At 29.2% G+C, this 14849-nt stretch overlaps 1 protein-coding gene across 1 annotated transcript in view; it reads left to right on the forward strand.

The window, feature by feature from the left end:
* LOC106684105 (sodium/potassium-transporting ATPase subunit beta-2) overlaps positions 1–14849 on the forward strand; it is a 112502-nt gene that overhangs the window by 95239 nt on the left and 2414 nt on the right. Inside the window, exons 2-6 of the mRNA XM_014425995.3 lie at positions 5483–5623; positions 6150–6269; positions 10776–10951; positions 13314–13424; positions 14010–14178. Of these exons, the coding sequence (XP_014281481.1) occupies positions 5483–5623; positions 6150–6269; positions 10776–10951; positions 13314–13424; positions 14010–14178 (717 nt within the window). The remainder of the gene's footprint in view (positions 1–5482; positions 5624–6149; positions 6270–10775; positions 10952–13313; positions 13425–14009; positions 14179–14849) is intronic.

A 14849-nucleotide genomic window follows, 5' to 3' on the forward strand; every position in this document is an offset into this window, starting at 1 on the left:
GTTAAGGAAAAATTATGAAAAAGGTGAGAAAAAAAGTGTTTATATGTTAATAATGTACATATTTATGTTAAGGAAAAATTATGAAAAAGAACATAAGTATTTAAAAACTTTAGTAATAAAATTCAAATATGATAAAGCTCAAATATAAGGGGTATTCATGATCTTTAGTTTAACATGTTAAAGCGTGTTAAATGGGGAAATATTTCCTTCTTTTATCATGTTAAAACGATATAACATGTAACATGGCTGAGAGTCTGTTACTAGGGCTGTTAAATGGAGAATGACGTCACTAAACAGACCAGTTTTTTTTTTATTTTATTTTCAAAAGCCTCTTTATTGATAAAATATATATAATATGGATTATATGATTACATAAAGAATAATATATAATACATTTGTACACTTTTCTTGTTTTGCCTTACGGCATTATAAGATACATAAACAGACCAGCTGAGCTTGTCACCGTTTTATTTGTTGTCGTGTTAGGTTACTTACTCGTAGTTAGTAATTTTTTTTTCCTTTTGTCTTGTGTTTGGGACTTTTTAAAAAATACAATCAGTAGCCAAACTTTTACACTTCTACTTTTCACTTATTTTAGGCATGTTGTAATAAATGACTGTAATCAAAACTTAGAAGTAAACAATAACATGAAGTTTTGGAAGGAAAGGTTACTAAACAAGTTCCTCAGAAAATCCCCTAGGAGCTCTTATGCATTTACCATTTAACATGACTTTAAATAGGACTGCTCACAATGCTATACTTATAACATTTAACATGGTAAAACATTTTACATTTAACAAAACATAATAAGAATGTATAGCAGCAACTTACTTTCCCTTTCAACATACAGTCTAATACGATTTGGGCACAGACGCACAATAAGCGGTTTTGGGAAAAGAATAACCAAACTTTTATTGGAGGTCGACTTAACGAGGAAGCCCTAACTGTCCACCATTGCTATGTAAATAACAAATAAAACTTATTTCAGAATTATTACACATCTCTATATCCGTATTCCGTAGAATTGTGACTACGCTGTGTAATGACGTTGAGTTGGAAGGCTCCCTGGCTTAGATAGTACGCCATTCTCGAAATACCATTCCACGTCAAATAAAGACGACGTGTTGGTTCACCTTCAATCAGTTATTAACCCAGAATATATTTCTGGATTAGAGCTATTTCTAATCACTCGAAGATTATTGCATAACTTCATGGAAGATTCTAAAATGGTTTAATAAATGTTTTAACAAAGCTCGTCTGAAAATAAACGGATCAAAGTTTTTACAAATAGGAAAAGACACTGATAATGTAATGTACATCTGTTGAAATAACTATATTTTTCAAGGAAGTTTCAGTAAATAATGCTACATCTATGACATTATCATTGATGGAATCTTATAGTTAAGTTCTTCCTGAGAGTATACTCTTTCACTTCCATAGAAATCTTTCAATCCTATAATTTTATTAGCATATATCATAAGATCTTTAGGTTTCTTATGATAATACTGAATTGATTTAAAGCTAATTATGTGCTTTGGAAAGAATTTTTTCTTAACAGACTTGTGGCTATGTATTTAAGAGAGACAAAAATATTACTTATTAACTAATAAAATGATCAACTATACTTTAGTTTGATAAGTAATCATTTATACCCTATAAATGAAATTTTGAGTTATAGAAAAATAAGTAATTAATTAAGATGAGGAATATTAAAGTTACGTTAAAGTAAAATAAATTATCTTAAACATATGCAGAATAATAAACCAAAATTTACAGTCGTCTTTTGCAATTTCAAGTCAAAGCATACGCCTATAACCAGCAGAGGTTGATTGAGGGTTGTAAAGCAGTAGCTATTCTGATAAATGTAACTTCTTAATTATATTAAACTCATGATAATTATGTAAAAATATTTTAATAATTATACAATAAATTTGTAAGTATTATGTAACTAATTAAAACGTGTCAGAATGAATTTATGTTTCATTGTCCACTATAAAGACTTTTTTTTTGTAATAGAATTTAACGTTGTTATTTTTTTCAATATCTTTGAGACCATTATTGTGTAGCAAATAAATGCATTTTATTTCATAAATGTTTCACCAGATTTCATGTTATGAGATAGGGTTGTCAATTTTTTTAGTTACAAATAACTGAAGATATAACTTACTGTGAAGAGGGCAGAGATGAATGTTTTCACTGAGCAGAAAGCTCCAAAGAGGCCCATTTAACTCTTGACCACCATCCCTTAACAAACACTTGATAACCCATCGAGTCCTTAGAGTTGAATCAATACCAATAGCATACACTTCAATATACGTCTACAACTTCAGTTTAAAATGGTGTATTCTTTTAAGTTTGTGTGTTTAATAACTACTCTATTATTGATGTTAGTAAAAATTATTTATTATTATATTACAGTAAAATATTGATTAAATCTACTTATTCTACCCTAATTAGAGTGCAAAAAATCGTTAAACCAAAATAAACAACAGTAAATATCAAAACATATACTACTGACATTTATGCTAAACTTTCAAAACCGTCTTTTTGACTCAAGATGGAGTGCATAAAAACACTAAACCAAAATGAAGAAGTGTAGATTTCAAATAGGATGCTACTGATAAGTATGTGTATATATATTTATGTAAAAAAAATTGAAATTCATGAAAAGCTTTATTTCTGGAGAGAGAGAGAGAAATACTTTATTCATCTATGCTGCCCTAATACATCAGCTTGCTACATCACACAGTATACTAATCAATCCGTGATCGGACATATATAAAACACATGTAATTACATGGTATAATAAAACAGAAAGAAAACTATTTTTTTCCCAACAGTTTCCTTTTACAATCAATTTCGGTCTATACACCAAATTAAAATATTTCGAATCATTCCTTTTTTTCTTTCCCTTTTCTGTTCCTTCAATTTCCCCATTTCACAATTTTTAATTCACCCGATCAACAAATTCGCTTTCCGGAATTCACCCTCTTTGATCCTTTCCAGTGACCCGCTAAACAAATTCAATATTAGACGGCAATGTGAGATCAGGCCATCAATAATAGTTACAGCAGTAGATCAGTTTACCAAAAAACAAACAAATACATTTTACGAGAACAAAACTAACACATATTCAAACGAAAATATAATAAAATGCCGGTTACAAGAAACACTTGAATGGATAAATAATTAAAAAAAAAAGAAATATATATATAACTAAATAAAAATAATAATACTAATAAAACAATGAATAATCTCCGAGCTGATTCCCATCCAGGTGATGGTGTATGATCTCCAGGGAGTCCAAAATAATATTATCCGCCAAGATAGCAATATCTCCGATGCTAACACCTAGGCCTTCTAAGAAGCTCCTTGTTCTATCTGGTATTGTTCCGCGAGATCCAAACCAGAGGCCTCTGATATAAAATAAAAAGTATTTTATAAAATCACTTTAAGAAAGAACATACTTATTTCGAAATATTTTATAATAATAATTTATATGCATTAACATTTGAAGAATATATATCTGTACATATATTTATATGTAGATGAATAGACATAGATATAACAATATAATTTATTATTCTTTTTTTCTTCTAAGCCCCAAGGGTGCGTGGGGTTGATTTTATGATAAAAACGGATTGAGGGTAGCCTCTTTTTCTTCTTTGGAAATACATTTGAAGAGGGGGCTTAGGAAATTTGATCATTTGGTTACTATGCTGCCGTCTATTTTCGTACCCTACCACCTTATAGACTGTAGGGAGAGGGCGCTTCCCCTTCTGGAAGGAGAAAATAATACAATCGGTCTTCTTGGGATTTATGATATAAAATAATTTAAACACATTTTCAATTTATACATAGTATGCAATTAATATAAGAAAAAAAAGGTCGAGAGTGTACTCAATGAATATGGCACTAGTCGATAAAACTTGTATTTTTATGCTGAACCAAAGTTTCGGCTTAAATTGTAGGCCTAACCATCCATAAAGACCTAAATGTTCCTTATGTAACCGATTTAGCCCGAACCCGATATCATTCCTTTCATTATAAACTCTCTAATCACCCAAACCCACAAGTTTCTAACCTTGCTTCCTCTTCCATTCCTGGCAATCCTCCGAGGCGCCTGAAAAGAAGAAGGCCTCGTGACCTTATATTGTAAAATGTTTTTAGAGTTCTACTACTGGGTAGTTTCTCTACATGCTGTATCATATCAGTATAATCTTACTCCAAATTTGCTTGTTGTATTTTATATACAGTTGTAAATGCCAATAAATAAAAATTGTATGCCTTTGTCATGACGACTACTATAGTATAATCTTTTCTTAATAGGAGGGAAGACTGTATTTGTTTTCTTCAAAAAAGTAATGATAATTTAAGATTGGCTCTTAAAGAAAATAGTTACAATGACGCAAATTAGTTCCAAAAACTCAGTTTCGATGCTCGATGACCTCTAATGCACATGTTATCTCTTCATGACAATTTGAATGTGTCCCGTTCTTAAATAAGATAATAAGGATAATTTTTAATAAATGTTCGTGTATTAACGTTATGTAAATATCAAACGCAAACATAAATGAATTATTGAAGTTTTTCTATATTTTTTTTCGTAGAAAAGACATCAGATTTAGACAGATCCCAATTATGTCTATATTGGAGTAATGACAATGTATAAAAAGCCAGGGATTATGTTTAGTTTGTCGGTGCCCAAAAGCGTAAAGAGAGAGCTATTTCGGTTACAGAAAACGGCTAATTGCGGTAATACAAAAAGCCAAAAATAAAATTAAATAAATAAAACAAGCCAAAACACAGGAGAATGATGTGACTGTGACGTGGAGGGAATGATGTCAGAAGGTCCTTGGGCTCATGGATTCGTTTGGAAGGGTGCCGGCACTTGTTGTCCAACGGCGGGGCCCCTCAATACCCTCACGGGGGATATTGCGTCACTTTTCAACTTTTAATAAATAAAAATAATACGGCTAAATAAATTCGTTGGGTTTGGGTCCAGAGGTTATTTTGAACTTTGCAGTGCTTTACCGCGGAACCCGTTTAGAACCAAGACGTCTGAGCTATTTTCTTAAAGTAATTCCTAGATCAACTTCGTCTCCAAAGAAGGAATACCTACGTCTCCACAGCTTGTCTCAGCAATTACCTGTCTCAAAATACCTAACCGGTTGTAATAATAATCTGAACTATGTAATTCAATAATGTGCATCGATTTTTTATTTATCTCATATTTCTGGAAAAATTAATTTAGATAATTTTTTAAATACAAAATCAAATCCTTATAAGCTAACGTGCTGTACCACATATATTTATGCTGTAAGTTCTAATTCCCAGGTAACAGAGAAGAATGCACATGTTAGAAATAAGACCATTTACTCTTCAACCATTTAAAAAAAAAGTACAGATTATAGTTATAATCCTTATTGTAAAAACTTTGAATATTTTATCGAAATATTTTACTATTTTTTTGTTTTCTCAGGAAAATTGGGTCTATGGTACCTCGCATTTCACACATCATGGGCAATCCTTTTTGCGATATGTATGAAAGGTCTCATGATGACTATAGACGAAAAACTCCCAAGATATATTCTAGACGACTCTCTCATAGGAAGTAATCCAGGTAAGATAAACAAATTTAACTTTCATGGTTTATGTTTCGTTTTACTGAAAACTTTAATTTTGGTTTAATTTCTTACGGTTGTCTAGAAAAAATGCTACGATCACATGACACTGAATGAAAAAGAAATATAAGATATCATTAGATAAAAAGATTTTCGTGAAAATAGAAAATATGTACGGTTTTTTTTGTTTTTTTTTTGTTAATGATCAAGATTTCAAAATACAATACATATTATCAGTGTTATACTAGTCCGTTTTGTCTATTGATGTTACGAATAGCTACATACGCAAGCTTTTCGATCCTATGCGTTACATTACAATGCTATGTAAGCTAAATGGACGACTTATGTAGTACAAAAAAGATTTATTTTTAATGACTTGTAGTACCTGAAATTACCGTGATCAAATAAAAACATTTTAAGTAAAGATCTTATTTTTATCTATGTTACGTTAAAATTGGGGGAAAAACAGATCAAATTTTATTAAATAAAAATACAAGCAGGTTTGTCAACTCTGAATACTTACAGGCATGGGGTTCCGACCAATGCCTGAAGGATTTGATGAAGGTTCTTCCGTGGTGTGGTACCAAGCAAGGAACCAGACCAACATTGATATCTGGATGAACACCATCGGTAACTTCTTAGCGCGTAAGTATTGAACATTTCATAAATAATATTTAATGATTCAGTAATTAGTAACTAATTAATATATCGAATTTTTTATTCCGATTCATTTGAAAAATGCTCTAAAATAGAGTTTAATTGCAAAATAAAAATAAATAGTCTGCATGACTACAATGTAGTATTCTGTTGATATTAATCTTATGAAGAGGATGAAATAAAGATATAGATTTAGAAAAAATAAATTTTAATTTTAAATTTAATTTATTACTTTTATACTCAATTCGTTTCTTTCTTAATAGATCAAATAAAGTGTATTTGTTCACCAAAATAACAATAGATAAATTTTTTATTTGATATTGGTGTTAATTTATGTAATTGTTGATTAGTTTTTCTCTGTTTTTTTTTCTGTTGTTGACCACGGTGCATCTTAGTCAAATATTTTTTTTAATCGTAAAAACGATTTTTCTCTATTTTGCCAAGAAATTAAATGAAATTACTTTAAAACGTCATTGCCATAAAGACAGCTGTTATAAATTAAAAATCTTTCAAAAAAACCTTCATGGAAAATCAAACCGCTCAATTAAATCAAATAAGCTTTTGATAGCTTATATATCAACTTTATTTTTTACTTTAAGGAAAGATAAAAAAAAAACGCATGATCGTAAAGATGTCTGGTTTCAACCATCGTTTGGTATAATCCCTTTATAATCTTTTCTGACTTCGAGTATACTTTCGACATGTCTCTAGAATGAAGTGCTAAGTTTTTCAATGGTACGTATTTTTTCTTGAGTTTTATGATGTATTAAAGCTTAAGTGACGAAAATTAGAGTTATTAGCAAGTACCTTAAATTTTGAATCTTTAATATCCACCATACAATTCTGGGGCGACTCAGTTTTTACTTTAGCCCAATCAGTTTTTATAATATCTCGATCGAATATACATTTATTCTGTGCCATTTAGTGCACGTCTTTTAAAATAATAAAATCGTTCTTCTCAAAAATCTTTTTTGTTGTCCAAACATTATTTTAATAATAAAATTTAATTTTTTTTATTTAATTGAATATAAAAATTTTTATATGCATTATAATTATTAATAATACATTATGATGCTATAAAAAAATTAATATACTAGATAAGTACTAAATCAATTTCAACTTCAGTGAATGAATTGATACATTTTTAGCACACTCTTAATCAGATATGGTTCAATTTTCATTAGGTAAATGGATCACAATGGGGTAACATGAACCCACAAATAGACCGCCATATTAATTAAGGCAGCCATCCTCTATTACATTTAGGAACCTATCTTGATAGAATATCCACTCCGCCTCCCAACATGGCAGAAAAAAGAACGATAAAATTCTGCTTTGCGAAATAAAACATTAATATAATCATGGCTAATTAATAAAAAAAGTTAATGTTACATCACTGTTATCACTTTCACTGATGGACAATACGAAATGATTTTTTTTTACAAAATGATCAAATCTTCACCTTCAGTTCTGTTGTTGAATGCTGTACTAAAATTTGAAATATTGAATGTACTACAAATAGTATAAGTGCCCAAGAGGAGAAAAAAAGAAGTTTTCTCACCCCAATTTTTGATTACTTTAGTGAAAACTATGTATAATTACTAGTCAAAATTGATGAGTCTGCCAAGTATAGGTAGGGGGAATAAAAAATGGCGGCTGTTTCAAAGCGATAAAAAAAACAACTAATTTTTCATTCGGAGCTCTATATCTTTAAAAGTAGGAACAACACAAAAAAACCTAAGAGAACGTTTTTATGAAATGTTGCATGGGACGTACTGAAAGATCAGTAGTTAGTGAATTTATTTTGAAAAATTTATATCTCATAATCCATTTTACGTACGATGTTTATTAGCACTCAAATTAAAGCTAGTTTAATGAGCTATAAGTTAGCTTATGATGTTTATCTTCGTAGGAGTAATAGTTGAAATTTCCTAAAATAAATTGATTTATAGTTGTTCGGAAAAATTTTCATTTGCCAGATTTAAATTCGTAAATAAATGTGCGTCTAATGGATCTAGAGATATATTTTTTCAAAAATCTAACATTTTATACGAACAACTAGAAATTAACATTTTGTGAATTTATTTTGCCAAATATCATAAAAACTATTACTCCTACAAAGATAAACATTATTAACTATTTTGTAGTAAATTTAACTAGCTTTAATTTGAGCGCTGGCAGACATCAGTATGTCCAATGATTTCTGAAATAAAGTTTTTCATAAATCAAATTTATTGTCCGAACAACTATAAATCAATTTATTTCAGCAAATATCATGAAAACTACTATTCTTACGAAGGTAAAGGTCATAAACTTCTTTATAGTCCATTAAGCTAGCTTTAATTTGAGTGCTAATAGACATCTGTATGTCACATAGTTCCTAAGATATAGATTTCTCAACATAAATTAACTAACTACTAATCTTTCAGTAGATTTTTAAGAAATTTTGCTTTTTAAAACGCTATATCTCGAGAACTATTGGACGTAAATAGCTCTTTTAGGGCTAATATTTCGGAAAATTTGCTCTTCTTTGGATAATGTTCTCTTAGATTTTCTAGTGTTGTTGGTAGTTTTTAAGATATAGTGCTCCGAATGAAAAAACCAATCATTTTTTAAGGTTTTGAAACAGCCGCCATTTTTTAATCCCCTTTTTGAATAATTTGAAGAAAGTCAGAGGTTCTCGAATAACCTTTAATTCTTTAATAATCGCAGATAATAAAGCCAACATTACTCGTTCATAAATAAAACTTCTTCGAAAATTCAACATATATTGAAAAAATAATTTATCAAAATATACATTTAAGAATCAGAAAGTTGTGGGGGTTGCAGGAATACCCAGAAGGAGGTTGCATGCCGCGAGTTGCGCCATTAAATTTTATAATATACTTTGTTTTGTTTCTACGAAAAAAGGCAGATGAATTTTTAAAGCAGGGAAAGAAAAAAACACGTGCCTACCTATTCAAGCCGTAAGGATTGCCTTTTTTTGTGTGTTATGATCTCTTGTGAGATTGTGACATGTCGTACATTGACCAACCTACTCGCTATAATTGTCAGTCTCGAACTAAAGATAAGTAAGGCTACAACTGAGAGCGGGAGTGGGGGATAATAGTTATATTATCAATAAAGAGGTTCTTAAAATAAAAAAAAAAAAAAAAAAAGCGGGAGTGGAGGGTTTTTACGCCATTACTAATATCTGTTCTTTTCTCACCTGCAACTAAAAATTATATTATTTTACAGAAGAAAAAAAATAAGAAAATGTGAGAATCACTAATTCTATGTGCAAAAGTAAAACTTTGGTAGCTAAAATGAGTTTTCTTTTTTTACTAGCCCCCTACCATCTCAGTTGAACCTCTCTTTTTACTGTCAATAAAAGTTTGGGACAGTAAAGTGGCAATACGCCATCCAGTGTTTATTGTAATTACTAAGTTTATACCGCTTTTCCAGTAGGAAGCCACATTCATATCAGACCTTTTTCTGAAATAAGATTCATTTTGAATTGTGCCACTTTTCTTGTGGGTGAGTGATAGATATATGAATTGATTTTTATTGCATAAGTGAGAAGTGCAATAAAATTTCTAGAAGAGTAAGAGACATTGTTCAATCTAAAGTTAAATTTGATCTTATTTTGCCAAGCTAATTGATATTTTCTGTTGGATATTATTTTTAAATACTAACTAAATGTTCAAATATTTATGTAGATTTAATTATAAATTTCAGTTAATTTTTTTTTTACTCAATTCATCTCTTAACAGATCAAATAAAGTGTATTTGTTCGCCAAAACGACAATAGATAATTTTTTTATTTGATATTGGTGTTACTTTATGTAATTGTTGATTACATAAGGATTTTGTTTGAGTTTCGAGGTTTTTCTCTTCTAATTAGATTTGCATAGCTTTCCACACTGTGCTTCTCTCCCATGATCCTGTCTTAGATGTTTCTTAAATATACAATATCAAGAATTATCTTAAAAGTTTTAAGTTTTCATGATTATTAGCAAGTATCAGAAATTGGTCTATTTCAATAAATTGAAATATTTTCTTAAGGTTAAATGATGATTTTCCTTATTATAACAGCACTGAACACATCCCTCTGATTTGTTTTTTGTTTAATTTTATGTATAAACTAAAAAGGCCAAGGATGTTAAAACAGCCAGGTCAGGTTAAGCTATCAGGGATGCTGGTTCAACTATACAAGGGTTAATTTTTATTTTATAAATGTAGTAAGTTTGTAACCTGTAGGTGATTACCCCTTCATGCATCAATAGAATCAAGAGATTTTAAAACCAATCAACAACTTATAAGCAGATCTAATCTGCTTCTATAGTTCAAAATCTATTGAATAAATAAAATAAAAGTATATCTAATTTAAACTTAATGTCTAAATAATTTAATGAAAATATGATTTATAATTTATTAATTTTGCTTTCAAATTGTAATTAGTGTTTCTGTTGATGGAACATTACAACAATAGATTATTATTATTATTGATTTCAGCATATATGGAAAAACCGGGTCACAAAAACAGAGCTGAATGTGATTATAAACTGCCAAAGCCAGCTGACAAAGTCTGTGATTTTGATGTCCAAGGACCTGAATGGGGTGAATGTTCAAAGAAGAATAATTATGGGTTTCCTTCTTCTTCCCCATGCATTTTCTTAAAACTAAACAGAGTAAGTATTACATAATATTATTTTATATAGTATTATATTTATTATAATATTGGTGAAATATTATAAAGTAATTTTTTTGTGTAAAAACCACCTCTTTGAGCACAACAAAAAAATATATCTCCCATCTTGAACTTGACTTTATTTCACTGGTAAAAGAAAACACAGTAAGTAATTTTAAAACAAAACGGGAGACAACTCACGCATTCCCAGTTATCTTGCCAAAAGAGATATGTGAGATCATTAAGGTCAAAGATAATTTCAGTCATCCTTATAGAGGATATTTTTTTTAAAGTTTTTAATTTGATTAAAGTTGTAATTTTTACAAGTGCAGGAAAATAGGTTGATCCTTTAAAAAATAATAATAAAATTTAAGGATTCTTAGCATTAGTACTATTAATAAATAATTTTTAATTGTATTTAAAAAGTAGCATTTTTAGATTGTTTGGGGAAGAGGAGGAAGCAGTTGTTTTGAAAAAAAAAAATTTAAAATGTGTACAAACACTTATATTATATGCAATAAATGGAAGTATCATAAAATAAAAATGAAAATTATGTACTGATTTCATAAATAACACAGTAAATGAGTTCACTTTAATACTCTATTATAAATTGATAACTGAGTGAAAAATAATGATAAGTATACTCATCAGCAAAAAGTTAAAACAATAAAAATTGGTAACACTATCAAAGTTTTTATTTATGTACCTAAAACAAAAAATTAAAAGTGGTAAATTTGCCAATAGTTAATTTTATTGTCTGTGGTATGATAAATATTCAGTGGAAGTCAGTCGGTATGAGAAGGGTTTCACTCACGTAAAAGGGCAGTAGTAGTAAATTTTGGGGTTTATATTATATAACATTTGTGAGCATTGGCTGATGTTATACTTCCCTCTTCTCCCTAAACATTTTGCTATGGCTTTTTCTTTCATGATTCTATTCTCAAATGCCTCGGTAAAGTGACTAACAGGAAACATCAGATAAAACATATGACATTCCAGCAGCTTAGATATCATTTTTTAATCGCTTGGAAACTTCATTTATAAGTTCATCTTTATCCTCTTTCACATCACCTAGTGCATATTCAAAAAAAGATTGTATCACCCAGTGGAATACTACAGTCCTCATGCAAATGGTGGATGCCAATTAACCTAAACATCATTAAACTTCTAGAATTGAAAATTTAGGGACTGAAACCAATATTATCATCTAGCTACCCAAAAATAGAAGTTACTTCTGTTATGTTCAAATAAAAAATATATAAACAGTGTTCATGAGAATGAAATACCTAGCTATCGTTGAAAATCATATTTTTATTATTTTAGCTGTTCAACACCTTTGCATATAAAACATTGATGTGTTACATCTTGATTTGTTGTTGTTATTAAGATACACCAGCAAAAATTTGGTACTATCTAGGTGGCAGCAAAATATTTCCTGGATTCGAGTGATCTTTGAATTATCTAACATAACATTTAAACAATAGCATTGACAATGGGAAGAGGTGTTTACCTTAAATAAATGATTATATTTTTGTTTCAAATTAAGGCAGTTATTTTTTAATAAACCATTATTTTTATAGTAACTTTTTCAGACCAATCAATTATTTCTTCTTTTCATCTCTATTTTCCATAGTCTACAAAGTACACCACAAACTATTCTAAAACATATGATTAGATTAGAACATTTGTACAATAATAACTTAAAGATAAGACTTTATATTACAATGCCATCTGTAAATATTCAGCAATTTGTTTATGCTTGATATATAAAATCATTTTACCATTTAGTGCACATATCTTTCTTATCTATGTTTCCTTGTAATCCTCAACAACAGTTAGAAATTAATTTAATCAGAAATCATTTTGTCTCTTTGCTAATTACAGGTTGAAAAGAATCAAACAACTCAGTAGCATTTTTTTTAACATAGGTAACATCCTGTGTCTAACATATTTGATATGCCAAATCAGACAAGCTAATTAAAATATATAAATAAAATAAGAACTTTTATTAAGCTTTCTACAGAAACAATTGCTAACTTTATTATTATTGAAATGTTTTCAGTGATGTAGATCATTACTTAATTAGTGATAGTTTAAATTATTATATATTTTATGTACAAGTTAGGTGTAAATCTTAATAAATAATTAGGTTTAAAATATATAATTAATGATAATTGTCATCAAAGTTTGTGAAACTGTAAGTATTTGTCAGTTATATTTCTGTTTTTTTTCATAACTTTAAAATGATTATTCAAAAAACAAAATGTTGGAACTTTGAATCACAGAATATTCCTTAAACAAACAAATCATCTCACATTTTTATTTTATAAGTAACAGTTAGTAAAAATATTTCTTTTTTGCAGATTATTGGTTGGGTACCAGACTATTATAGGAATGTAAGCGAGTTGCCTTCTCATATGCCAGCATTTCTGAAAGATGAGATTAAGAAAATTTATGACTCGGATCCAAAATTGGTAAGATATATTTTATTTCCTTAATCATTATGATAAAAATAAATTAATGAGTTAATAAAACCTTCTTTTTTTTTTTTTAAATTAGATGTATGAAAAGTTTCTGTAAATAACACTATATTCAATCATAAAAAGTTATTCTTATAATACTTAATTTTTCAAACTTTATTTTGGTAGGATGAACTCAAATTCTTATGAAAAAAAAAATTGAATTAATAAAATGTTAACTTTTTTTAATAAATAGGTTTGCTTTATATTTTCAATTTTACATTAAAATAGTATTTATTATATTCAGTGATATCACAGTTGTAAAAAATCAATGAGGCGAATATATTCTTATTGGTACACTTTTGCTCCACCCAACTTAAATAAGGGACATTTGTGTACCAAGGCATGAAAGAATTGAAAAACAATGGTAATAATAAAAAAAAGTGAAATGATGAAGTCATACGGCAGTGTACATGCTTCTCTGGAATGCAAAACATCAAAGTGCTTCTCACTCATAGGCTAAGTGGAAACACTATTCTTGGAAAAAAATTCAAGTCAACTTACTAGTTCATTGTAGATCTAATTTATTTAATGTTACAGATGAATACTGTTTGGGTAAGTTGTGCACCAGAAGGACCAGCAGACAATGAAACATTAGGCCCAATTAATTATTTCCCAAGACCAGGATTCCCAGGATTTTACTACCCCTATACGAACCAGCCAGGATATTTGAGCCCCTTAGTTGCTGTACAATTTAAGAGACCTCCAGGTAACAGACCAAATTTTAACTGATCTGGAACTAGTCAATTCCTTACTCCTAACACATTAGCCACTCGAGATTTAAAAAAAAAAAACATGCACCTAGTTTACCATTATACATTATATTTACCATAATTAATTATAATTATTAACACAATTTTAACAAAAATTATTAGTATTAGTAATTCCGTTAATAGGGCCCCACTTATCTATTCTGCTCAAGATCGAGGTAAAGCAGAAAAGCCGGTTAATCTAGAATGTTTAAAAGAAAAACCTTTAATATTATTTGAACTCATATGTTAAGCCACCTCAATTTGACATAGTCTCCTTGTTGGAAAGCTTAACTAAAAAAAAAATAAATAAACGCTGGCTCGGATAAAACATTTATTCGTAAATTAAATTAAATTAAAAACAAAGAGAAACCTTCTAAATAATATAGGACCCAATTAACAAAATAATAACAAAAAAAAAAAACTTCTTTGAAAACAAATTACAATAAAAAAAAATTGCTAATTACAAATTTTTGTAAATGATGAACTCCGATGGGTCGGGGTCCTGCAGTTCGTACCGAAAAGGTCAGGGACGACGTTCTGTCCTTAACGTAGGTGGGCCCACATAGCAAACCGCTCCGAAGATCTCATTCAGAAAGGTCAGGTAACAAGTACAGCGACTGGGCGACTG

The sequence above is a fragment of the Halyomorpha halys genome, unplaced genomic scaffold, assembly GCF_000696795.3.
Source record: "Halyomorpha halys isolate HHAL.00 unplaced genomic scaffold, Hhal_1.1 Scaffold543.1, whole genome shotgun sequence".
In the NCBI taxonomy this organism is placed as follows: domain Eukaryota; kingdom Metazoa; phylum Arthropoda; class Insecta; order Hemiptera; family Pentatomidae; genus Halyomorpha; species Halyomorpha halys.